This window comes from Saccoglossus kowalevskii, chromosome 18 (genome assembly GCF_978046115.1).
Source record: "Saccoglossus kowalevskii chromosome 18, keSacKowa6.1, whole genome shotgun sequence".
In the NCBI taxonomy this organism is placed as follows: Eukaryota; Metazoa; Hemichordata; class Enteropneusta; family Harrimaniidae; genus Saccoglossus; species Saccoglossus kowalevskii.
In genome coordinates, this window is record NC_140658.1 from 19,463,418 (window position 1) to 19,489,628 (window position 26,211).

The window sequence follows — 26,211 nt, forward strand, 5'->3', positions numbered from 1 at the left end:
ACTCAATTAAATTATATTATTTGCCCCGTTTGTACTTCTCACAGTAAAGCACGACTGAGTACTCGCGGCATATATTAAATGGGATACCCTTCAAAGCGCCATCTACGTCGTACCGCGTCGTGTTCGATATGATTCCCATACGATGTATACAACGCGTGTAAAATTGATGTACATTGGTTCGTTTACACAGAACCATCTTAAATTTTCAAGATGAATATTTCCGGCGAAGCACTCGTAGAAAGGGGAATGTCCGAACGGAACAACACCGCCCTTTGCTGCGTCGACACGTCACGTACATGGACCCCTGAAATCTGAGATGGTTGCGCACATAGATATGACGTAATTCTATTAGAAAATATCTCCAAATTATCCGCAACATATTATGATATTTCATACACAAACATTTATGTTGTCAACTGATTGCAGTAGCAGCTGCTGTGAATTGGAAAGAAATGGATGGGATGTACCAACACCTGGAATTGAAAAGCATGATAATACTTATATCTTCAGTTATTGGTGTGCATTCTGTGAATGCCAACTAAGCTGCTTATGACGTCACGAATACATTAAAAGCACGTCATTTATTTAAGTGATGTTTAAGTACGATGTACTATCCTGTCTGCCACAATCTAGACAAGTGATCGCAAGAGAGGAGCATTTCGACGAAAGAGTAAGTATAGTTTTTTTTGTTCGTCTTCATTCATGACTTAGGTAATAATTAATGCTTTCACGGCGTACTTTATACCTCAGTACATTCTGTACGACCAATTATACAACGAGAAGTATTTCCCCACCAAACATATGTCGTGGAGTTGGAAGAAATCACATATCACAAAAGTAACAATGACCGACACATCAAATCAAATCTTCAACAAATCTTCAAACAACAAGTGGGATGAACACGAATTGGGATGAACACGAATCAACAGTATAGTAGATTGTCGGCCCAAATGTATAAATTACACGAAAAAAATCATCGTGGGCGAGTGAGTGGACTGAATTTATTGCCCAGAAAGCCTTGAAAAGAGGTGCGTATATTCAATCCCACTAGCGGCCAACCAAAGACTTTTTTGTCGATGATTAAACGTTTTTTTTCATTTCATTCCGTTTCGAGGAGCTTCCCATCTCATTATTATCGAACACATAAGATAACACAATAGTATACAGATCTCAAACAATAGAAAAAAGATGAAACGAGCTGTTAAATAAACACAGCCCATCACACCCTTGTCCATATATGAATTTGAGACATACGCTATAGTTAGTTAGTTCACAGTCCTTTTATATTTTCAGGTCCCACCAACAAATTATAAAGCGTCACGAGTACTGACTTACTTGGAATGGAGATTAAGAAGACATTTACGTTGGTGATGTGCATGGCATCACTGGTGCACGTATGCTATTCAGGTATGTACTATACATTTACGTTGGCGATGTGCATGGCATCACTGGTGCACGTATGCTATTCAGGTATGTTCCAGACATTTACGATGGTGATGTACATGGCATCACAGGTGCACGTATGCTATTCAGGTATGTTCCAGACATTTACGATGGTGATGTACATGGCATCACAGGTGCACGTATGCTATTCAGGTATGTTCCAGACATTTACGTTGGTGATGTGCATGGCATCACAGGTGCAGTATGTTGTTCAGGTATGTACGAGACATTTACGTTGGTGATGTGCATGGCATCACAGGTGCAGTATGCTGTTCAGGTATGTACGAGACATTTACGTTGGTGATGTGCATGACATCACAGGTGCACGTATGCTGTTCAGGTATGTTCCAGACATTTACGTTGGTGATGTGCATCAAATCTCTATTGTCAATATTACATACTTTCATATTGTCCTTTCACGTCCAAACTGTTTTTATTATTGGGGATAGTACACAGCAAATAAGATTATGTTATTGTTACCTATCTTACCAAACATTTCACATTTAGTATAGAATAACTCTCTTTTCTGTCGGCGACGCTCAAAATACACCGGTTAATGTGTACCTGTTTAAAATAGTATTTTGAAAATCAACTTTTTTCCTGGTATTTTGTTCTATTTAAATTATATTCTAAATTGACAGCCCATGGAATCCAAAAAATTGTTGCTACGGGGTAAGCATTGGAGCATCCAAACGAAATAGAATTTGTACCCCACCCCAAATAGGAAAACAGTACTCATCAAGACGTGGGCGGCAATATTGTATATGATGCATAAGTATTGCTATACATTGCGCTTTATAGTATTATAGAAAGCTCAAAGCTTTAACACTATGAGAAGGTTTTATCATGGGAACGAGGCTGCCATGCCGAAATATTCTATATATCATCGTGTTGTAAACATAGTAGTGTATTAGTAGTTATCACCTTAACATTTTCTGTTGTGTTGTCATAGTAGCATACTAGTAATAAATGGATTGTAAGTGGCATTTGCAATTTGCAATTAAAACAGTGATTTTCAATTAACTTTACCACACAGGTTTGTGCGAGTTAGCGGAAGACACAGTAGCAACACAAAGCAGTACCCTCGAGGATGCATCAGCAGAACGAGCCATCGACGGAAATGACGTCAACATTTATAATATGGGCAGCTGTACTCAAACTTCCGCCGAACACCAACCATGGTGGATGGTGGATTTAGGCAGATCGCAGATAGTACACCATGTTGTTGTAACCAATCGTGGGGACTGTTGCGGTAAGAATACATTAATATAACAATGATATTTTTGATACAATTAGCTAAATTAAAGGACGGTGGTCGTCGCGCCACGCATGCGCGAGATATGGGTCTCATATAAACAAAGATGGCGACTTTGACTGTTGCGCAGATCAACAAATACAAACTGAGAGTTTTAATTAGGGATTTTTAGATGATTGGAAGTATCGAAAGAGTCGCCGTCGGTATAATTAGTGCAATTAGTGAAATATCAGGGGGAAAACTTTCTTCTCCTCTGGGTTCTCCACACGTGTCAGGGGGGAATATCGTCTCGTCTCTCTATTGCGTCCCCTTGAGGTGCGGGATCGGGAAAGTCACTTATTAAGCTTTTACAGTCAAATAGACGCACACAACAAAATACGTTTCAACTCTCGTCTTAGTTGGTCAGTCGAGTGCTCTATAAGACACAGCGCCCTGGGGAAAAGTCCCCAAGACTATCGCAAGGCTGACCCAAGACTCGCCCAAAACTACATCTCAAGACTGCCTCAAGACTGCCCCAAGACTGCGTCTCTCCTCGTGTACTCGCCAAGACCAACTAAAATAACTTTATTCACCTTCAAAACCTTAACCAATTACAAAGCAGTTTAAAGACTCTAGGGCGTAACTTTCAATCATACAGCCAATCACACTAAGTACTGAACACGTCATATCTTTTGATTAATTGTTCACCACATTAGTAACTGGGAATACCAACTGTCAGAAATAGTAGTCCGAATAGCGACGGTTATCTCGTAATTAGTTCCAAATCACTGAGTCGAGTTCCGTCCTGGACCTCGCATGGGCCTAAACGATGACAGACATAACACAGCCATTCGCTAGTAATCAGCTAATTAAGTCGATTAACAGATACACGCAAACAATTTCATCATAGAAAACTCATACTTGTCATTTCCATTAGAAGAGCGCATTGGTTTGTGGGAGAAATCAATGCTTAGTATCAACACAAATATCGCACATGCGCGGCGCAACGACCACCACCCTTTAATCTTTTCACCACCAGTTCTTTCTTTTCATCACAAATTCACAAATTAGTCCTATTTATAGTCTGTACTTTCCTTTAGAAGATTTTGTCTTTTGGCTTCAAAATTAGGGTCTATTTCCAGAAATATTGAAGAATATAAGAAAACAAGTGCAGAAAAATTTGGGCGAAAATATCTGGTTGTGAAAAGATTAAGATTCTGTCACGGTTAATTCACGTATTGAGTCAAATTCGCTGAAATGAAAACAATGTGTTTGTTTGTTATTTTATCAGAGAAACGTCTCGATGGCGCTGTTGTAACCGTTGGCGACACTGCCGATCATCTTGCCAATCCGCAATGTGGAAATCAGGTAGACTTTGAGAAACAGAGCTATGATTCAAAAATAAAATTCCTCTGCGATGAAAACCAGGTTGGAAGATACGTCGGGGTTTACCTAAAGGACCGCCATGGTCCACTCACTTTGTGTGAGGTTGAAGTATACGGTAAATACATTTCTTGTTTGTTAATACTTTGTTATATTGTAGAGCACAGTCACGGTAAATAAAATGCCTTGTCTAATGTTGCAATGACGCTGAAAACACTGACTATTTCTTATTCACTTGCAGGTGGCAAAAAAGTTGGAGGTATAGTACATATTATCACTCTGTTTAACCATGCATGCATGTATATCGTGGTTTATAAATATAATTTCAAAAGTTGAAAATATTATAAATATACTGCGATATAAATGTGGAATATAAGTAAGCAAGATAATAGGGACATTGTGGGTGGGCGTGGTTCAGTTCAGTGCATCGATTGCGGATATTTCCAGAGTTTAATCGGGAATGCACATTGCATCTAATGGGGTGAACCAATTGTATACATCAAACTGCCCGAATGTGAAAATGTAAAACAACCATTAGTTGCTTGTTATTTATTCGACGAAATGTAATGTCACAAGTGAAGATATTGTGGATCTCTGCTGGACGGGGTACTATCTGAGTAATCCAGCAACTTTTAGGCTCGTTCGAAGCTCATAATGTTAATGGCTCGTATATAAAATAAATCGTGCGATTCGATATGTTTCCAATCAAACATTTGCCTGTCGTATGGTGTATAGATCGTTGGTGGGCTGGTTTTGCGTATATTTGACGTGACGCTGAAACTAATTTACATTTAACGACGCCACAGGTTGCCTTTTATGGACAAATTGGATGAATAATAATGACAAATCTGGAAATGTGGACAACGAAACCATCTCGGCGTCCTTAGCTACGTATCCAGATACAATGTGTGAAAATCCTACTGGGATAGAAGCCAGAACGGTTGGAAGTCGCATACCAGCTGAGTCTTCTAATCAAGTATTTGCTGAATATAACCTAGAAGAAGGTTTTCTGTGTCGTAGCGCAGATCAAGCACAGGGCCAGAACTGCTTTGACTACGAAGTACGATACTGCTGCGCAGGGGGTACGTGTTCAAATTGTCATACCACTATATAATTGATTAGTCTTAGCGTTGTTTGAAATTGTCAAACGATAACAATCAGGGTAATTATGCATGTTTAGTGATAACAATGTCATTTACGTTACCCTGGGTAATGTTGATGATCATACCGAGAAGCCAATGTGTCTATATTTTGATATATGCTTTTCCGTAAACACGTTGTCATAGAAATAATGTACTACAACAACTGAGCATGCTCATTGGAATTACATATAGGTGTATATGTACGGGCAAATGACGAACATATAAACACGCACACACAAGATTCGAACTCATGATGGCAGCCACTGTGAACAAGCGCGATTCTATGACTTAAACGGGTGACACAGTCATTGATATCGTTTTGATCTGTTCTCGCGGGATTTCACCATATTGTAGATGGCAAACGACTATACAACCACATTTGTCAATCTGAACGACATATTGACGTCACAGATTCACCCATCACTTGAGGGCGCGATTTATATTTATCTGTGAACATCTCGAAATTCTTGTGACTCCAAATCAAATCCGTCATCGGATTTATTTCCAGTTAGATGCTCTTACCTTAGATTAAATATATAGTGTATCTAAATGATTTGAAGATATTAAGTATATTTTGACTGAGCCGCTTTTCTAGATCAACAATTGTCGCCTGAGTTGCGCCCTCCGCGGTGCTCTAAACCCAACACAAGTAGGGCCTGATGCCGTTTGACTGGCGAGAGCGCCATTCATTGAAAAGTGATAATTCCCATTACAGGTGGAAATAACGCAGTAGTGATTGCAGAGAAGGTTTCCCATAGCGAGGCTGTCGGGAAGTGTGAATCAAAGGGAATGTCGATGTACAAGGTTCATGATAAAACGAGTTTAGCCCACGCACTCTCCACTATCAACCAAAGTGGTATTGCCGCTAATAATTTCTGGATTGATGGGACATTCGGAAAAAATAGACGTATTAACTTCAACGAAGGCACGCATGCATCTTTGGAGGACATGAAACCATTGTTCCATAGGGGTGAACCAAATGGAAGTGGTGATTGCCTGCACTTCTGGTGAGTCGTCCATACATGTGTTTACGACCACGTTGTTCGCTCACAACAGTAAAGTCATACACATATTTTATAATAACCGAATATAATTGTAGATATTTAGAAAAAAATACTTTCTGTAATCACGAAACCCTCAATATGCTTTGCTAATTAAATTGGTATTATTTTCAAAGTGTGGTGGTCGTCGCGCCACGCATGCGCGAGATATGGGTCTCATTTGAACTGAAAGATGGCGACTTTGTTTTTTTGCGCAGACCAACGAGTAAAAATTGAGACGTTACCAAGCATTAATTAGGCAATTTCAATGATGATTGGAAGATATCGAAGAGTCATCGATGGTACTTAATGCATGTTGCGACCAGTTCAAAGCGCATTGAATTGTGGGAAATCAATGTTTATCAACATAAATGTCGCACATGCGCGGCGTGACGACTGCCGCCCTTTAAAAATAATACCAAATTAGTTAGCAAAACATACATCCTGTACATACACTAACGGATACCATTTTTTTATTTCTATAACTCACATACTATTGTGATTTAAACAAATAAAATTCATTCATCTCTTACAGGTATCGATCTGGGTCAGGGTTGTCCTTAGACGATGGTGACTGTGATGTAAATCAATATTATTTGTGTATGCACTAAACGGTGAGTGAATAATTTTATATATCACGATAATTGTATGTAATAAAGCATGGTTATAATGATGTATGAATAAAAAAACTTTATATACTTCAATCAGTCTGGTTTCAGAGAGAAGAGGAGTACAGCTGACGATTTATTTTCAAATCGGTCATTGAATGCTTCTATGTTTCTCGTTATAAAAGGGGCGCGAAATTATTTCACTTTACCTTAAAGCGGGGGAGTCGTCACTTGTACATGCGTCAGATGGCCATAGCGTGTCATTGTTTACAACAAGCATCTACCCACGAGCCTTTGCGTTTTAGCGTGTGTTGTTATCGTCGCTTGGGACTCAATTCCTGCGCGTGCGCAGGTGACGACTCTCCCGCTTTAATGCATTATCATAGGAAACAGTTATTTGAACACGCTTAAAACAGGTTAGCTACAAAGTCCTTTCGAACAAATAAAATGTAATATAATTATGATATAACTAATTGTATTTCAGATGATAAAACGACATTTATTCCCTGAAGTTGACATAAAGATATGGAATTGCTATATGCATATTAATCACTCTCATTTCCATTCATGGATAAATCGGAAAACTCCCAAAGGGAAGTAGAATCGCTTTAACATATCCTTCATCCCGTACTGTGGTTAGGTAGTTGGTAATATGCTCGTGTAACAGTTATTCGTATTGATGTTTAAATAAAATCGTATTCAATATTCTTGCTTGCAAATAAACGTCATTGTTTCTCTTTGCATGAACGGTGGAATGTGATGGTAAATACTAAGTACCTAATTTGTGTTTCAAAGATAACTTATAGAATAAATAAAATATTATCCTCCGGGTGAAAAGACTGATGTACAATAGGAAGGATACCGGAATTTATCATATTGGTTTCGTCACAAAATTATACTGGCTTAAATTTGTACGGACGAAAAAAGAATGTATAGAAATGATTTGACATGATAGATGATCATCACCTGTCTTTGAATATGTTACAAACTGGTACATGGAATTGGGTTCGACGATGTATGTAAAGGGAAGACAGAGCGGCAACAGACTATGATCTCACTTACTGCACACATGTCAAAGAATTTGTAATCTAAGTACTTTCAAATGCTGCATGGATGACATTGTGTGACTTCTAGTATGGTATCGATAATTGTATGGTAGTGTACAGTATGTATACTGTATTTTTTTTATTCAAGGGTAAAACAAAAACCCTAACATTTATTGATCATTCAACAAGTGGGCAGGTCAATCACCTGGTTCTCACTGCAATATTTTACGACCCCCCCCCCTCCCCCCGAATTCAAAGACAAATTAAAAAAAAAAAACGTAACGTGTTGTGTAATTATACAAACAATTTTCAATTTTTTAATTTGTTTTTTTATTGGCTCACCGTACAATGGTCCGTTTGGGTTAATTTCTTCCAGTTTCAGTATTTTATACGTGGGAAGATTACCATGATTGCATGCACACGTTCAATGAGTTTTTTCATTGCACCGCTACATTAATAACCACTACATTTGTTCTACTGTTTCGCAGACAAAGAACACAGACCGTGAATCATTGGCGTTAACTGAACATGCAGATAGATGGTTGACGAATTTTTAAAATAAACCATTTATTCACACTTATTTGTTTATAATGTTTAAGGTTTTCCTCAGAGCTAGAAACGACAACTGCAGCCAACATATTTTTACAATATTCTAGGAAATAACAAAATGTTATAGTTGATAAGAAAACATTCTCACAAAGTTTAACAATACATTTTAGTAGATGAAATACAATAAAGTAAAATTAAAAGTATTATATTCTTGATCTTCCAAATATTACATATAAATACATAGCTAAGAATATTTCTTTGAATGTAATCCATACTTATACAACGCTGTTGACGATTGTTGGGAATATTTGAACACGTTTATTATAAACAACATAGTATCTACATCTCAAAATATTTTAATTTGTAGATACTTTTCAGAAAACACAGACTTATTACTTATTTAAACTTCGTTCCTATATTTTACGCCAGGAGATTCTGCTTAACGTATGTTCCATAATACCCCGTTTTTTAAGCGCTTCACATATAATTACATGGTTTTAATAAAATAAATATCTTATAAACAAATTAAATATATTCCTCAATTATAGATATGTTGTGCTTACAACGCTCAAATATAGCTTACCACTACGATAAAGACTTTCTGTTTTAAACATTGTGAAATATTTATGGAGAAAAATCCCAAGTAAAACCATACGAGGTTATTACGAGGATACCGCAAAGTATGCACTCGGACAGTGCAGCGAAGTATGCGCGTCGGTCGATGTGTGCATACTTTGCGGTATCCTCGTAATAACCTTATTATTATACATTTTCTCCTCCAAAGGATACATCATCAGAATGCCGAAATCCAAAACGTTTAGAGCAGATTTGACAGATCTTTGTGTGGAGTCCGGTAAACTTTGTTTTTTTTTTATTAGAGGACGCTTACGCGCGCAATCGCGTTTCCTAATATGGTAGGATGCAAATACCCAGTGCACGGCACGCTGTAACTTATGGCGTTACGGGAGTTCTTGAACAGGCTACATTTTATGTAATCGCATTCAGATGCTTTCAATTACAATCTAAGACTACGGAAATTATGTTTTGTATTTAATATTCACGTGTAATCAGTAATTATGAAAATATAATTAGTGTGAATATGAAACACATTTCGTTATGAAATATTTTTTTTTTCTAAATTCACTTGTCAGAATCAGTTGTTTTATTTTGTTCCTAAAAAGAAAAATTTCACAAGGTCGAAGACGGAAATGTCTTTATCCTCGTGTTGCTGACATGATACACGTTCATATACGTTTAAAAATGGTAAAATAAGTCAATCAAATTGTGCATATGGAAGTTGGAATATCTGTACTTTACAAGGAAATATTGCCTTTCTGCATTGTATTGTTGGCCGTCAATGCAAGCTATAATGCACCCTGATTGTGATAATATGTAGGACAATTTTGAACAGAAAAGCTCGATGTTGTCACTAAAAATTGTGACAAGGGAAATCATGTAATCTGAAATGTGTATTTTATTAAGTACAACACCACAAATGCTGACCCTTATAATGTTCATATACTGATCTGGCGACGATGCTCTTTTGTCAACAAAAAACGTATATTGACTTGTCAGGGGTCAATATTTGAATAATGTTAATATATTAAAAGTGTTATATATAATAGTGGTATTGTACAAAATATGGCGTGTCAAGCTGCATCAGTAACGTTTTCGAAGCCTGGGAAGACTTGGGGACATCGGTTGTTATATTGCTTACTCACACACTGCCTCAATTGCTCATATCCGGAGTACCCTCATTAACTTTATTCGTTAGAGATTCATAGAGAGGTCTTTGAATGACTTGCAGAGGTGTGTAATGATCTCGTTCCCCAGCTCGTTCATTGTCTGTGGTGATGTGTTCACCAACTGTAGTACTCTGATTGCTTGTAATATGGGATCCACCACTCCGGTTACCAACAGTGGAGATATCTGTACTTTACAAGGAAATATTGCCTTTCTGCATTGTATTGTTGGCCGTCAATGCAAGCTATAATGCACCCTGATTGTGATAATATGTAGGACAATTTTGAACAGAAAAGCTCGATGTTGTCACTAAAAATTGTGACAAGGGAAATCATGTAATCTGAAATGTGTATTTTATTAAGTACAACACCACAAATGCTGACCCTTATAATGTTCATATACTGATCTGGCGACGATGCTCTTTTGTCAACAAAAAACGTATATTGACTTGTCAGGGGTCAATATTTGAATAATGTTAATATATTAAAAGTGTTATATATAATAGTGGTATTGTACAAAATATGGCGTGTCAAGCTGCATCAGTAACGTTTTCGAAGCCTGGGAAGACTTGGGGACATCGGTTGTTATATTGCTTACTCACACACTGCCTCAATTGCTCATATCCGGAGTACCCTCATTAACTTTATTCGTTAGAGATTCATAGAGAGGTCTTTGAATGACTTGCAGAGGTGTGTAATGATCTCGTTCCCCAGCTCGTTCATTGTCTGTGGTGATGTGTTCACCAACTGTAGTACTCTGATTGCTTGTAATATGGGATCCACCACTCCGGTTACCAACAGTGGAGATACCGTCTGTACTCTGGGTGTCTATAGAATTTTCAAGCGTGTGGTACTCTGGTCCGCTACTAACATCAGCCTCCCTATGGTCAGTTCTTTCAAGACCGTAATATTCTGGACTATCATTACTCGGCAGGGATTCACGTTTACCGGTGGTCTGATGTATCGTTTCATTTGTCCCATCAGCAGGGGGTTCTAGTGTAAAATATGACGGGACTCCAGATTCACTTGTTTCCTCAGCATGCACTGTTTGATTATTTCCGTCTCCAACACTTTCTTTTAATTGTTCCTCTAAAACATGGTATTCAGCAGCACCTGATAATATTGAATCTGTCTGGCTGTCGGGTAACACCTCATCCAATACAAGGTACTGTGGAGTGTTGACTGGCGTTCCTGACCTCCCAGATTCAGAGTGATTTAATCCTTTGTTTTCAGTTGCACGTGTTGTGCAAGTATCTTCGTTGATTGCATAGTCATAATGTAGCTCTTTTATATTCCCAGGTGTGATCTTTTGACGAATCTTTGCTCCAGGTTCGTCTTCGTTTTTTCTTCTCATCCCATTGGTGTCTTCTGGCAAAATCCTCTGCCCAGGAGTATCTTCTAGTTCAATGTATTCCGGGCCAATCTCGTCATAGGTTGGTTCGCATATTTCTGAAGCATAGTCGTAGTGATTAGTATTTCTTATTGATTCATTGTTTTCCAATTTAGTTTCATCTGTCCCATAGTCGTTGGTTGTTTTTGTCGGCGGTGACCTAGTTTAGAATAAAGTACAGTTAAAGGACGGTAGTGGTTGCGCCACGCATGCGCGAGATATATGGGTCTCATATAAACAAAGATGGCGACTTTGACTGTTGTGAAGATCAGTGAGTACAAACTGATACGTTACAAAGCTTCAATTAGATGTAATTAGTACAAGTCGCGCCCAGGTAAAACCTCATACTTGTGATTTCAATTAGTAGAGCGCAATGGATTGTGGAAAATCAATGTTTATCAACACAAATGTCGCACATGCGCAGCGCGTCGACTGCCGCCCTATATTATGATGCACACCAATGAAATTAAACTACTCTTTGTATTATATCTGTAAATTAAGATACCAGTTTGAATAATATTTATAACCTTTTATTTTCGTACCTAAAATAAAATTTCATTTCTCTCAATAACATGCCTAACATGAGACTACTTGTAATGAACGTCTGTCTGAACCCAGGTCATTTCATGTAAGATTAGTAGAAGACCTGTGGGCTCTTTCATATAGTCAAACAAAGCGTTGAATCAGTTAGAATATATGTCCATGACTTTGTTTTCTCCGTATATAAGTATTAGAGAGTCTCATCACATCACAGGACAGATTACAAACATCAGATACGTTGTCATTGCAGCCTGAAGGCATAGCAGTACTAAGTAACTGTTGGTGGATGGTAGATCATTTCTTGAACGCGGACACGTGAGCACAGAATAACAATTCAATTCCTTAGATAACATTTCAAGTAGTACAACCAAGAAGTCCAGACATTTTGTTTTATATGACTCACCTGTCAAATTGCCAATAAAATCATGCATGTTTTGCTTTTTTTGTACGATAATTGAAACAGAGTCACTGACCGGAAATGACAAACAGTCAGAATACAACACTTGGCAGAGTGTAATATTCTCGTAGTCATGTTGCTGTTTAAAATATTAAAAATTACCCTCTGAGTGTATGTAGATTGTCTTAATGATATCCGGTAGGATGATACAAAGGACACACTTGTTGAGAATGTTTTTACATTGGCGACCTCCCAGTAATTAAATGGTGCGTTATATAACGCATTGGTGTAATTACTGATAATTAACTTATAAGTTAGAGACGTTTGAGTCTCGTTGACAAAAATACATTGATTTTTGATAATTTTTTGAATGTTTTGGTAAAATTGTCTTACCCTTCCGGTGAATTACTTGAAAATCTAGGACCTAAGATCGACAGTGTGTTGATTTCACGGTACATACGTTATAGTGTATTCCGTAAATGCAAGTCGATTGGACGGCAAGATTTAGAGGGATTTTACGGACATTTATTTGGAAATGGTTATGGAAATTGTGTTCGATGCGTCAAGTTGGTTCATATTTATTAACTTATCTTAGTTTCTTTTTAATCAGACATTTCATTTAATAAAGTTATCTGAAAATCAACTAAATGCGTTGATACTAATACTGCCAGTGTCTGCTTATCGATAATCTTGCAAAACAGGTTCTGTTTTTATATATTTTTGATACCAGTAAATAACAAAAAATAATGCGATTTGCGTACTCAAGACCTGCTCTATTTCGGTAAGACCAGTAGCTTAGGAACTTCATTTGTCTGTATGGCCTGGCGAGACTATTATTCCTGTAACATATCCTACGCGACACACCTCGACATCGTATTTGATGTATGATACAACGTATGTTACAACGTAAGTTACAACGTATGATACAACGTATGTCACAACGTATGTTACAACATAATAGTAATAACTATGTGAACCGTTGCGTTGTTAGTTTTACGTTTGTTACTGTTTCTCTCATCTACATATTTCATTTATCATGTGTTTCATGAGACAATTGTTTAAATCAAGAATCGCCATTCTTGCATGATCACAGTGTAACCAATGTATTCTCGCGAGTCATACAATTCTCGTGAACACCTATAAAACCCACATTTAATAAGATCGGGAAAATAACTTACCCTATTCTGTGGACGATAAGCACAACAAGCACTATGACTACGATGAGTAAAAGAATTCCCAGTACAATTGCTACTATAATACCTGATTGAAAAAAATATTAAATAAAATTAAAGCCCCATTATGAAATGCTAATTCTATTCTCCGTAAATATAGTAACGTTTACTTTATTGAAAAATAGTCAGAAGAGGGTTATTTGCGATAATAGACAAATGGTTATATGTACTAGGAATGGTAAAGGAAGTGGTAGTTGCTGCTAATGAAGAATTCATATATATACTGTAAAATGACTAATTTTCAATGGGTTTAAATTTCGCTGATTTACCATTTCAGGGATATTCAGTAGGTTTTAAATTCATGGTTTTATCATTCGACAATAGATATAAGTGTATTGACTTGCAAAACCAATTCATACTAGTACCTGTTTCCAATACGACTGGCTTAGGTCCACTCGTTTCATCCCCAGGACCAATGACGTCATTGACGTTATCCGTGGTCCTTTCATGTATGTCGATCATCGTCGTGGGGTCAAGGATCACGTGCGAATTCGGAAGTGAGCTCACTTCCGGTGTTATGTCCCTATATTGCGTTGGGGTGGCCGTGATGTCGCTAGTTGTAATAATAGCAACAATTGATGTAACCAAACAATAAGTGTATATTCAATTATTTATCTTACGTATCCAACGGGTCTTGGGGGCTTGCTTTCAAAAGATCACATTGGGTATAATTATTCTCTTTATAGGGAACTGTACGCTTTGTTACTTTGTATTTTTGTGATGTGATTTTATACACAATATATTTTTACTAAATGAGAACATACAAACTAACACTTGATCAGCCACGTGACCCCTCCAGAGAAAAAGCAAATGTTGGTGATGTAAGTGAACTGTCAGTGACTATTTCTGGTAATACATCAATACGCTACCCACCTTTAAATTTGAGTACAAACATTCCTGATGAAGTAGAAGCACGGGTGAGTAGAAAAAGTTGAGCTTCCTCTGAATGTATCACGTGACCGCGAGGAATCGATTCCTCTTCTCCATATAAGGAATACGTTAAGCCACGTGCCGATACTTTCAAATAGTCCCCTTCTCCTAAGCTGAACATCAGCAGCGTTAATTCTATATGATATCCATTTGGAACAGTGATGAACCAACGACATTCGGTGTTGAACGAATAGGGGTCTGGGAATCTTGGTGATAATATTACGCCCTCTAAAGTTGAATATTCACCGCCACATGCTCCGAAAGATGCTGGAGAAACAATGACGACTCAAAATATTACTATTGACTCAATTAAAAAAAATCAAGATATTAAAATAATGATTCGAGAAAATGTTTAAAGTTGGATAATGCATGGCGGTGGAAAGTAAAATATCCATAATTTTCCATAGGTGTACGTTACACAAAATCTTTGTAAAGTAATTCACATTTTTTATACTCTAAACGGTTTTATTTATGTTTCGCATTTATTGGTATGATGTGTTTGGCTGTCGAAAGGTTGTTTCTTTTTCCAAGAACAGAAATAGCGAGTTTTATCTTGCAGGACGCATTTGTAAATTATTTTCAGCTACAGACTAATAGTTATTACAGCTGCTTTACAGTTGCCAGTTTTACCGTTGAAATAATATCAATCAGAGAAAAAAATATCAATAATATTCTAACTAAACTAAAGTCTAGTGACGGTACAAGTATATTGTATTGTTTTAGCTAAATGTCACGCAAACGATAGGGTGTCATTATTAATTATTACTTTATGTGCATTGCTCAGTTTCAGTTCTGTTCACAGGGAATTACCTATAATCGGGTGATTTCAGATAATCGACAATGTTTGTATTTTCCATCAACCAATCGTGGCCAATTGATAGCCGTGGTGGGGTCGGAATAATAACATCGTAGCATGAGATAGTGGAGTGCAGTGGAGTATAACAAATGGAACGCCTCGCCAGCCTTAAAGGATGACAGTCGTCGCGCTGCGCCGCATGTGCGACATTCGTTTGATACACATTGATTTACCCACCATTCAATGAGCTCTTCTAAGGAAATCACAAGTATTGGGTTTGACCTGAGCGCGACTTGCACTAATACCTAATTTAAAGCTTGGTAACTTTCCAGTATATACTCGTTGATCTGCGCAACAGTCAAAGTCGCCATCATTGTTTATATGGGACCCATATATCTCGCGCATGCGTGGCGCGATGACTACCGCCTTTTAAGCTACGATAAAATGTGCGTAATACTCACAGTCATAAACTCCCACGTAATCCTCTGCACCACACATCTGCATAGTATTACCAATGCACTGATAATTACATTGGTCGTTTAACGCTACGTCAAATTCACCATCAAGGCTGTTACCACAGCGACATTTATCGCCATTGAAGACACCGGCGTAAGTATATGTACTACAGTATTCGATACAGAATGGAATATCTACAAGGTCATTGCAAATGTTACGTTGAGAGACCAACGACCCAGTTATACACTCAGTCTGTGGAGTCATGAGGTCTTTGGGTAAACAGCCGATGTACCCTGGAACTGTGACAGAAGTAATGTTAGACTAATTAAATAACAAATTTAAGAAACACGCCCCTTCCACCCAATCAGTTTTTCATTCATTCATTCATTCATTCATTCATTCAGTCAGTCAGTCAGTCAGTCAGTCAGTCAGTCAGTCAGTCAGTCAGTCAGTCAGTCAGTCAGACATTCAGTCAGTCAGTCAGTCAGCCAGTCAGCCAGTCAGTCAGTCAGTCAGTCAGTCAGTCAGTCAGACATTCAGCCAGTCAGTCAGACATTCAGTCAGTCAGTCAGCCAGTCAGACATTTACCTTCCCTTCCGTTCAGTTGCATTCAATTTTTTGACTAGTGTGGTTTATATTTCTTGCGAAAGAGCAATGTTACCCAATGCAGTATACCACAACATCAGTAGAGGGCGCTGTGGTACAAATATCAAAATTGTGTTCCAAGCCTGCCTCCCGGTCTCGTTTCCAGATCTCGATATCCAGTGGAGCTACAGGTTACAGTGTGCCCTTAAACTGTATATTGTCAGTAGTTTGCACCTAACTAAGAATCGACATGGCAGCACACTTTTGAACTCGCTCAGTTCCATTTTCCTGGAATTTCGCGTCATCACCAACTAACTTGGAAAGATATTTTCATTCATTCATTCATTCATTCATTCACTCACTCACTCACTCACTCACTCACTCACTCACTCACTCACTCACTCACTCACTCACTCACTCACTCACTCACTCACTCACCCACCCACCCGCTCGCTCGCTCGCTCGCTCGCTCGCTCACTCACTCACTCACTCACTCACTCACTCACTCACCCACTCACTCACTCACACACTCACTCACACACACACACACTCGCTCGTTCGTTCGTTCATTCATTCAGTCAGTCATTCATTCATTATTTCGTTCATTCATTCATTCATGTCAGTCTTATTTGTACACGTGTTAGAATAGCTTCCCTCTTCTCATACTACGATTATACTTACGATTACATCGGACGCCATTATCACTGTAGCACCACTCAGGCGATGTCATACAATCAGCCAGGGGACCGGAACGTTGCATGCAGTCTACTGAGAGGCTCGGTAAATAAGCATGCGTGTCCTTAATCCATAGTGGGTTCTGCCATACGTCTATCGCACCAGTACTGATACCTAACAAATATAGTATTTAAATTTAGTGTGAAGTCCGCGTGTGTACAAGGTACGCGTTTTACTTCAAGCTTCGGACAGTTTTAGCGTTGTTTGTTTTATACTACTGTAAACATATTTATTTTCTCTGACATGTAACTTGATTTAACTATTTTATTTTTCACTTGGGTTTATTTAGTATTCACTGTGTTTTAATTTCACGAATTTGTCAAGGAAACAATTAGTTTTATTGTTATTTTTAATGTTCATGTAGATTTAATTTAGCAGATTTTACTCATCAGCGAAAATAGTGAAATTAAAACTAATTAATACATTTACAGTATTGCCCGATTCCTTGTTCGACCTAAGAATAATGCTGCTCGATGTAACATTACATTGTGCCACTAGAGGGCGCCTCGGGGAAAATAGAACTGGTCTTCCCTGCATTCTAACACCGTTCCTCAGCACCGATTGTTGTTGAGGGACGGTTATTCAATGCAAAATATCATTTTTGTTGTTGTGCTGCTGCAATTTCCACATGATTTACTAGTGCATTCAAGTTTTTTTTTTGTCAGTCATTAGACGTATGAAGACATATAACTTGAACCGACAATTCGTATTGTCGCCGCTTTCCGTGTATACTGAGTTAACTCATCGAGGGAGTCAGTTAGTAGCGTGTACATACTGGTGTGTACGTGTGATACGTACGTGTCGATTCTCACATCGAAACGAAGTAAATGCAAGGCTGGGCCGTCTTTCATATACAAATGATCACTTTGCATAATATATATAACGCGCACAATAGATCATGGCTCACCTAACATGTCTCTGCATACCACATCGGCGACTTGTAAGTCAAAGTTGGGAATACACACCCGAGTCCACTCATCGCGGTAACGGACTGTCACTCGACCCTCGAATGGATGATTTCCTTCAGCCAAATACACATCGTCGCGATCATACACTTTTGGGGTTGTGGAGAATAAAACAAATAACATTAGATAGAATGAAATTGCGTTCAGGTGAAACAAGGTCAAGTTTCTTGACTATCGGTACTCGCATAATAGTCTACGACAAGACAGTACTACATACTCTTTGATATTTTAACCTTAATATTAATCAAATAGAAACACTTAGAATTTAGTTGATTAAATGAGAGCGTTTTTTTATTTCGGTACATTCGAGTAGATTTGGCGACGGATCAGACAAACACTGCGATAGGTCAAATTCACCCGAGTTTCAGTACATTTGTATTAGACCATTCGTTCAAACTTGTGCCTGTCTTACCTGAATTTACTGAATCCGTGACAATACAAGTGATAATGCCAAGTATAACAACCACACTATGTGGCATTATCGTGATAACCACTACGGGAGTGTTACTGTTACTAAAATAAACACTTTCGCAATGTTCGGCTGGGAAGTACGCCCTCATCGCCCTTAAAGGGGTTTATAGTTCGTAGAAATCATAAAATCAGACTTCGTTGAAATTTTCTTCGTCTTTTTTTTTTCTTTTATGTTAAATTTCTATTTTTTGTTATTTTAGTCATATTTAATTTTATTAATTCTATTTGTTTATTTACTGACTGAGACCATCAGACAATTACAAAAAAAAAAAATTTAAGGAAATAATTAAAAAAGACAAACCAAAAAACAAAAATACTGAATGTAATAAAATGCGGACAAAAAAACAATTGAGACATCGTTTGTTACTTCTCTCAAGATGACTTAAAGAGGACGGTGACTAAAGTATACGTTAGTACTAGTGACACAAGTCACTTCAAAATAAAATGTACTGTCTTGGGGTTTGTTTACGCAACGTAGGCGAGAAAGAGAAGTCTACACCATTTTAGTTATATGCGTACATGTCGTTGTCTCGTATAACGGTATATAATAACATGAATCGTAAATGCATTGAGAGCGGACCTATGATGTCTAGTTGTATCATCTTTCGAAACTGGAAGTCGTTCGTGCAAGAGACTTTCGATGGAAACAATACGTGTCGAACTCACATTTGATGGACTGTGATCATACAGTATACACCGTGGCGTCTCCATTACGCTAAAAGGGGAAGTTAAAGTTGGAATAGTTTAGCGTGTGTGTTTGCGGGGGTGGGGAGGTAGTTGACCTATAACAACGTATTAACATACCTACATAATGACAGCTACACAATACACACCCATATATATTCAAAAATACGATTTGTAGATCACAGTTTCATAATAAAATAAATAAAATAACAAGCTCAAAGTCCATATTTAAAGTCGCCACAAGCACGGAATAGTACTTGCATGTCATTGAAACTATACCAGCGATGGAAATACTAGAATGTCATCAATCACTTTAGTTACTAGACTGGTGACTGTAATATGGTGTACCTGGGGAAAGTTGACATACCAAAACGAATACCACCAAATTGTATCGGACACCAAAACAGCAACTTTGCCAGCTAAGTTGTTGACTGGTTTGCTGTGCGAGAGATAATTTAGTTATTAGAACAATTTCGATCCAATTTACGAGTGGTTCGAATAGCTACAGTGAGTATGAATACAATCGAATTCGGCGGTCACCGTAAGTATCTTAGCAACAAAACTAGTAATATGTACTAACGCTACGCTCCCTCTTCCCAGAAGCATGCCGACAGGGGCTACATCCCGGGGTATGTACGCCAACATAATAGGCGGGCTGACAGCTTTCTTTTAACACGCTACGAGTCTTACATGTATAACAAATAGGAGGCGTCGCGACGAACACCACAAGCCGTCATCATGCCCTTTCAAATTCAGTACCAAGCCATAAAACGGGTGCACACAGAGAAAGCTGGGCGTTGGGAGTTAAGAGTTCAGAACTCTTTTAGACGTCCAGCTATATAAGCGACCAAGTAGATACCGGTTCACGTTATTTAGAAGGGCTGTAATTACATAGCGTTGACACGGAACTTGGGTCGATATTTGAAGTCACTATTTTTTTTCCCATTAATATTCTGTTTATTTATTTTTTTTTTTTTTATTACTTTCTTATTAGTGTATTAATACTGTATACTTTTACTAATATCTGTAACCATTGCCACTCTCTCTGGGGAGTGAGTGAGTGTTAATAAATAAATATAAAATATAAACTAGAGTGTGTCATCAATAAACGGATGTTTGTGGTAATTTTAAACCCGGCTATGCAAAATTGTTTTTTGTTTGTTTGTTTTCACTTTCAAGGTCTTGTATAACAAGCTCATTGAACATTCCAAAGAATACCAATATGTCACCAATAAAAACGCCTATAGAATAAAAACTTATTTTCTCAATTCTGCATATCAGTTTTCAAACTTAGATTATTAGTGTCAATTCCCTACGATGTATATTATTGTTATATTACCAGGACCTGGGTTTATTTCATTATCACCACTATAATTCCCATCAAAATGTAGCCCTGACACCCCTCAACATTTTCCACTGAGATTGGCAATGGTACAAGCCATCTGTCACTGATTCAGATGAAGGTCATGACCAGGTCATGACATCACTAAAGACAATAGCATTACAATCTAAGATAATTATTTATTCTGAGCATGTCCAGTTGTTCTCTCAGTGCAGTAGGAAGAGGTAATTTTGGATGAAAATTTTGAAAAAGACCCACATAGGATTTTCAGATCTGGAAAAAAAAATTTTGTTTTTCGAAATAAAATATTATTTTAAACAGCACATAATATGTAATAATAATTTTAAATTCATGATTATAAGGCATGCTGTGTCTTCATACTTTTTGTGAATATTTTCTGTAACATAAATTCTTAGTCTCAGTTGACCAAAGTGTTTTTGGTTTCTAAGTGACAGCTCTGTATTTTTGATGTATAGTGCAAACCGGGTTTCTGTTTCATTTAGTTAGGTTCGAATACATTAGGTAAAACTTGTGGATCAGAAATCAGGAATTCCTGAATCGGAATCTGAATTTAACAAAATCAAGTATTCTGAGCATGCTCAGTTGCTCTGTGAGTGCAGTAGAGAGAGGTAATTTTGGATGAAAATCTTGAAAAAGACCCACTTAGAATTTTCAGATCTAGAAAAAAAATTACGTGCATATGTAACACAGACTTGTTCATCAACCTGCCAAGTTTCATTAACATCTGCTGCACAGTCCCTGAGAAAATGTGAGAGATAACTTGAAAATAAGATATTGATGGAAAAGCTGAAAACTAATTATGCAAATCAGAAAATTAATATGAACAGATTTGAGTGTAAAATTAATGAGGTCTGGCAAAGTAACAGACCATCTATGTACCAAGTTTTATTCAAATGCGATTAGAACCAAAAAATTATGTATTATTATGCTAATTAGGAATTAATATAAACCCCAAACTAATCAGGTTTGTACATTGTCCTAGAGCATATTTGTACTAAGTTTCACTGAAATGGAATAATTAGTACTTTAGATATCAGTGTGATAGCTTAGAATTGGTTAATTAGGCAAATTAGGTAATTAATATGTACAGATTTTAACCCACAATTAATCAGGTCTGTCTATTGTTCTACAGCATCCATGTACACAGTTTAATTGAAATGTGATGATTAGTACTTGAGATATCAGTGTGAAAGCTGAAAATTGATTAATTAATTATTCAAATTAGGTAATTAATATGCACAATTATTTACCCTGAAATTAATCATGGGAGTCAAACAGTGATTCAGAATCAGTGACAGTTATATAAACAAATCATATTATAAACATAAATATATATATATGATTTTCAGTACTAATATTATTATTTATATCATAACATTATGCTTGTAAACAATGCATATATATTTAGTTTTCCAGTCTTCCAGCGTGCACGGATTCAAAAAGATTCTCTTCCACTTAGAATCACTGTCATCACAATATACTTCCTGCAATGAACATAAATTTAGACCATAAAATATTTCAAATAATACTGTAAAACCATTTACTTTCACTGGAATTTAATTTCACTATTTTAATGTTTTGAGCAATTGCAATTTAGGTTCAAGAACTTGACAGGAAAACAATGAGGTATATTGTTATTTAACATGTTCACATCGAATTAATTTTGGGTATTTCACTTATCAGCGAAAATAGCGAAGTTAAAAACCAGTGAATATAATTTATGTTTTTACAGTAGTCCAAATTCTTTCATGGTCACAATTGGGATCATTGTTGTCCAATAAAAGATGCATCTGTGACTGTAGACACATTGTTTACATATTTATTTATGATCACCATTTCAAATAACGTAAACTATGTACTTAAAATAATAAAATGCAATTTATTTGTAAAACAAAATTCATTTTAAAATGTACAATACATTCTTATTAAAGAGTGTGAACTGAATTCCAATTTTGCATACTACAGTGCATTATGGGATAAAAATCCTGATAAATATGACAAAATTTGTATTTATTTTTTAATATTTTTTCAAATACATGTAAGAATCATATCAATAAAAATATATAAGACTTTTTCAGCTTATGAAGCAAAATTGCAAGATATAAAAAAATATTTTCAACAGATAACAGATAAAAAGACTGTACTCTCAAGCAACTTGCATTGTCACTTTTCAGAAGAATGCAATGCAAACTTTCAAACATTACCCAGGCATATATAAACTACAAAATATTCAACATTTTCAAAAATATATGGACATAATCATGCAGGCGTATTTTGTAAAATGTGACAAACATTAACTTTAGAATTCAAAGCCTTTTTAAGGGTTAATAAAGAAAGTAAATTGATATGTCATATACATAACCTCTAAAAGGTCACACATCCTGGTACATTCACCATCAATGAGAATTTCTCAATTATTTTACTCGAAATATAAACAATTGCAATTGAATTTGAAAAAAAAATATGGCATTTTATTAGTGGGAATAATTGCAGTTATAAGTAAAACAATACTTCTAGGAAGTACCAGGATGTATGACCTTTAGGGGTCATGCATGAAGTACCAGGATGTGTGACCTTTTAGGGGTCAGTACCAGGATGTGTGACCTTTAGAGGTTAGTACCAGGATGAGCGACCTTTTAGGGGTCAGTATAAGGATGTGTGACCTTTAGGGGCCAGTACCAGGATGTGTGACCTTTAGGGGTCAGTCATGAGTACCAGGATGTACAGTTCTCAACTAAAATGAAGAACATAGCATTACTATTATAACCCTGTCCACTACATTAAATAACAAACGAGTGATTGGATACAAACTAACAATGCAATATCTTTTCTTTGCATATGGTAAACAGAGTAAAAAAAGCCAAGAAACAATGCAATAATATATATAAATAAATTACATAAAAAGTTTAATAACATTCATGTGCCTCAAATAATACTACATGTACTGTATTAATCTTAATGTCCCTTGTAAAGTAATATAACATGCATTGTATAAAAGTTCATAAAAAATAATAGTACAGCAACAAATTAAATCTAAGCACAATTTTGAAAAAAAAATACTAGTCAATGCGTTCCTCAAATACCGGTAATACTACATATACTGTATTAATCTCAATGTGCCTTATAGAATAATATACATGAAATGTATAAAAATTAATAAAAAATAATAGTACATCAACATATCTTATTGAAATTTAACAAGAAAAATACTAGCTAACAAGTTTCTAAATTAATACTGCATGTACTGTTTAATCTCAATGTCCGTTAATAATACGGTATAAATAATATGGAACTAATTGCATAAAGGTTCTCAAATAAAAGTGCAGTAATATACAGCAAAATAAAATAACATTGAAAAACATTGCATTGTCATTTTGACTCGTATTCATAACATATGTTTACAATTATCTGATAAGGCTTGTTTTGCAAACTGCGAGATCACACGTGACTACGATCACGCACATAAACAATCAGTTGAGTCATGTGAAACAGACCTAGCTATCAGCTTTAAATGGTGGCAACCACATTGCCTTACATGTTGTGAAACTCATCAGGAAACAATATCTGTAATACTTAAAGCTAAAATCAGTTCATGATATTGTAATTTTAGATTTTAAGTAGATATTGTGGATAATAGAATATGAATTACATTAGCCACTTCAAATTTCAGTCAGTATATGCTAATGTGGCTACTGGCGAGTGCTAACACAGAATAGTTAAAAACATTGGACAAGCCGAATTCTGGAACATTACTGAAATCACTAGAGTAACCAGGTATTTTCAAAGTATCGATGAAATTACAACTAAATTTGCTAAGTCTTGTAGCGATCACATTTTTAGAATGGTGATGTAACAAATCAGGGTCTTCCTCGAGTTCCTTAGTTTTAGCAATTGAAAAAAGAATATTCTTTTTACAGTTGGACAATGAAACATAAAATTTCCAAAGAAAGTCTTTGAGCTATAGCACCATCATTCTAACGAAGTCAGCCATGGTCGAAAACGTGAAACAGATACAAGAAATCACTCAGAAATTTAACGCACAACACTAGGCACACTTATTAGTAAATTTTGAATCAAAGCTTGACCTGTGTCACATGAGAAACCAGTTGCTCGGTCAATTTAACAGTATTGTTAGATCACGTGAAGCAGAAAATAGGTTAATTATTGACAGATCTTAAGAGAACATATTACGTATGAACATCTGGTTCTCAGTTGCAGTTTCAACGTCTACATTCTGACCACTTAGTTTAGGTCGAACAATGGTTATAATTTTGCCCCATATCTTGAAAACTGCACTTGCTAGTTAAGCCAACATCTTAATTGCTTGACACAGCTATTGATGATCAGATAAGAATTGATTGGGTTATTGTAACCACAAGGAGAAGACAAATTTGAGTGAATTTTAACCAATACATCCATCTTGGAAAATATACATACATGTAGAACATGTACCAAAATGGAACTTGGCCAAGACGACAAATTGGTTAATATAATATCCAAGTTTGAAAGAAATGGGATAAAAACTGTTTGAGTTATTGTAAGCAAAAGAAAAAATTAAGAAAACAACTACACTGAGAACAGACATTCTTCCATATAACTTGACCTTCATCTACGATGATTCGGCCAAGGTAAAAATGTGCTACATTTTATGTACTTCTTATAATTATCTGAATAGATTATATATATACAATTTTTTACAGATCTGCACCTGTTTTAGTATGCTGGAGGATGGTGTGAATTGAAAACTTGACAAAGTAAAACCAATTGTAGGATACATGGCAAATATGAACTGACCAGTAGCACACTTTTTATACATATTTCACTGTATCTCTATAGAGGGGGGGGGGGGGGCAAGGGGGTAGCTGGTACAGTTTTACAGGAAATAAAAAAGAGCTTTTTACAGTTTACAAGGAAAAAAAATACGTTTTTACAGTGAAAAGTGAATTTTGCAGTGAATTGTGTCATCTAGTCGTTTCACAGTTTCGAAAACATAATTTCCCTGAATTATTTTTTACGACTTTTTTATTTGGATGGAAATTCTTGTACGTACCGAGAAAAATTACCCATATTTGTACGAAAAAAATATTTGATTGATTACGTTGTACGTCTAGCCTGTGATTACAGAATTACGAAATTTATTTTTTCAATTTACGATGTACGAACAAAAAAATATTGCAATTACGTTGAACGAAAATAACCCTTGCTCCCCCCCCCCCTCTATAAGTTACAGCATGCTGAAGCATTTTGTAGTATAGCATGGAATATTTGCATCCTACCTTATTAGGAAATGCAAATTCCAAATATGGAATGATAACATGAAAGCAGACAATTTTGAAAACAAAGTTCAAACAAAGCCAAAAAGTGCTCCATTGCACCAGTATTCACCAACTTGCTCAGTACAAAACTTCATGTACCAATCAATTTATTCAACGTCAATGTGAGGAACGCGCGAAGTTTGTGGTCACATCGGTAGCTACTTC

At 36.4% G+C, this 26,211-nt stretch overlaps 4 protein-coding genes across 5 annotated transcripts; 1 reads left to right on the plus strand and 3 right to left on the minus strand.

The window, feature by feature from the left end:
- Nucleotides 1-609: 609 nt before the first annotated feature.
- On the plus strand, nt 610-7,573 carry LOC102808889 (uncharacterized). 2 transcript variants are annotated; one of them, XM_006823029.3, is made up of 9 exons: nt 610-670; nt 1,294-1,407; nt 2,480-2,695; nt 3,969-4,178; nt 4,302-4,319; nt 4,867-5,142; nt 5,918-6,209; nt 6,778-6,856; nt 7,335-7,573. In XM_006823029.3, the coding sequence occupies exons 2-8, from the start codon at nt 1,341-1,343 to the stop codon at nt 6,851-6,853; spliced, it is 1,155 nt and encodes a 384-aa protein (XP_006823092.1). In that variant the 5' UTR covers nt 610-670; nt 1,294-1,340; the 3' UTR covers nt 6,854-6,856; nt 7,335-7,573. The 2 variants fall into 2 exon arrangements, with proteins under 2 accessions (XP_006823092.1, XP_085348830.1); XM_085492704.1 differs by lacking the exons at nt 610-670; nt 1,294-1,407 and adding an exon at nt 1,428-1,470.
- Nucleotides 7,574-9,901: 2,328 nt separating this feature from the next.
- LOC102809620 (uncharacterized) lies at nt 9,902-14,542 on the minus strand. Its single transcript, XM_085492675.1, has 3 exons — nt 14,112-14,542; nt 13,693-13,774; nt 9,902-11,737 (listed from the first exon to the last, which is right to left on the minus strand). The coding sequence occupies exons 1-3, from the start codon at nt 14,206-14,208 to the stop codon at nt 10,798-10,800; spliced, it is 1,119 nt and encodes a 372-aa protein (XP_085348801.1). The 5' UTR covers nt 14,209-14,542; the 3' UTR covers nt 9,902-10,797.
- Nucleotides 14,543-14,611: 69 nt separating this feature from the next.
- LOC146731654 (kremen protein 1-like) lies at nt 14,612-16,192 on the minus strand. Its single transcript, XM_085492978.1, has 2 exons — nt 15,934-16,192; nt 14,612-14,943 (listed from the first exon to the last, which is right to left on the minus strand). The coding sequence occupies exons 1-2, from the start codon at nt 16,190-16,192 to the stop codon at nt 14,612-14,614; spliced, it is 591 nt and encodes a 196-aa protein (XP_085349104.1).
- Nucleotides 16,193-17,126: 934 nt separating this feature from the next.
- LOC144362057 (lysyl oxidase homolog 4-like) lies at nt 17,127-18,779 on the minus strand. The gene is made up of 3 exons (XM_078013646.2): nt 18,626-18,779; nt 18,156-18,302; nt 17,127-17,362 (listed from the first exon to the last, which is right to left on the minus strand). The coding sequence occupies exons 1-3, from the start codon at nt 18,771-18,773 to the stop codon at nt 17,154-17,156; spliced, it is 504 nt and encodes a 167-aa protein (XP_077869772.2). The 5' UTR covers nt 18,774-18,779; the 3' UTR covers nt 17,127-17,153.
- Between the last annotated feature and the right edge of the window lie 7,432 nt (nt 18,780-26,211).

What these genes read in the sequence shown, in the direction of transcription:
- LOC146731654 (XM_085492978.1), bottom strand. Translation starts at nt 16,192, where the DNA reads ATGACTCCACAGACTGAGTGTATAACTGGGTCGTTGGTCTCTCAACGT. An exon ending in TTACGTGGGAGTTTATGACT is followed by an intron (nt 14,944 to 15,933) that starts GTGAGTATTACG and finishes TTGTTTCTCCAG; the next exon opens with CATCTTTCGGAGCATGTGGC.
- LOC102808889 (XM_006823029.3), top strand. Translation starts at nt 1,341, where the DNA reads ATGGAGATTAAGAAGACATTTACGTTGGTGATGTGCATGGCATCACTG. An exon ending in GGTGCACGTATGCTATTCAG is followed by an intron (nt 1,408 to 2,479) that starts GTATGTACTATA and finishes TTTACCACACAG; the next exon opens with GTTTGTGCGAGTTAGCGGAA. An exon ending in CAATCGTGGGGACTGTTGCG is followed by an intron (nt 2,696 to 3,968) that starts GTAAGAATACAT and finishes TTATTTTATCAG; the next exon opens with AGAAACGTCTCGATGGCGCT.
- LOC102809620 (XM_085492675.1), bottom strand. Translation starts at nt 14,208, where the DNA reads ATGATCGACATACATGAAAGGACCACGGATAACGTCAATGACGTCATT. An exon ending in GCCAGTCGTATTGGAAACAG is followed by an intron (nt 13,775 to 14,111) that starts GTACTAGTATGA and finishes TTTTTCAATCAG; the next exon opens with GTATTATAGTAGCAATTGTA. An exon ending in CTTATCGTCCACAGAATAGG is followed by an intron (nt 11,738 to 13,692) that starts GTAAGTTATTTT and finishes ATTCTAAACTAG; the next exon opens with GTCACCGCCGACAAAAACAA.
- LOC144362057 (XM_078013646.2), bottom strand. Translation starts at nt 18,773, where the DNA reads ATGAGGGCGTACTTCCCAGCCGAACATTGCGAAAGTGTTTATTTTAGT. An exon ending in CACGGATTCAGTAAATTCAG is followed by an intron (nt 18,303 to 18,625) that starts GTAAGACAGGCA and finishes CAACCCCAAAAG; the next exon opens with TGTATGATCGCGACGATGTG. An exon ending in GGTATGCAGAGACATGTTAG is followed by an intron (nt 17,363 to 18,155) that starts GTGAGCCATGAT and finishes TATATTTGTTAG; the next exon opens with GTATCAGTACTGGTGCGATA.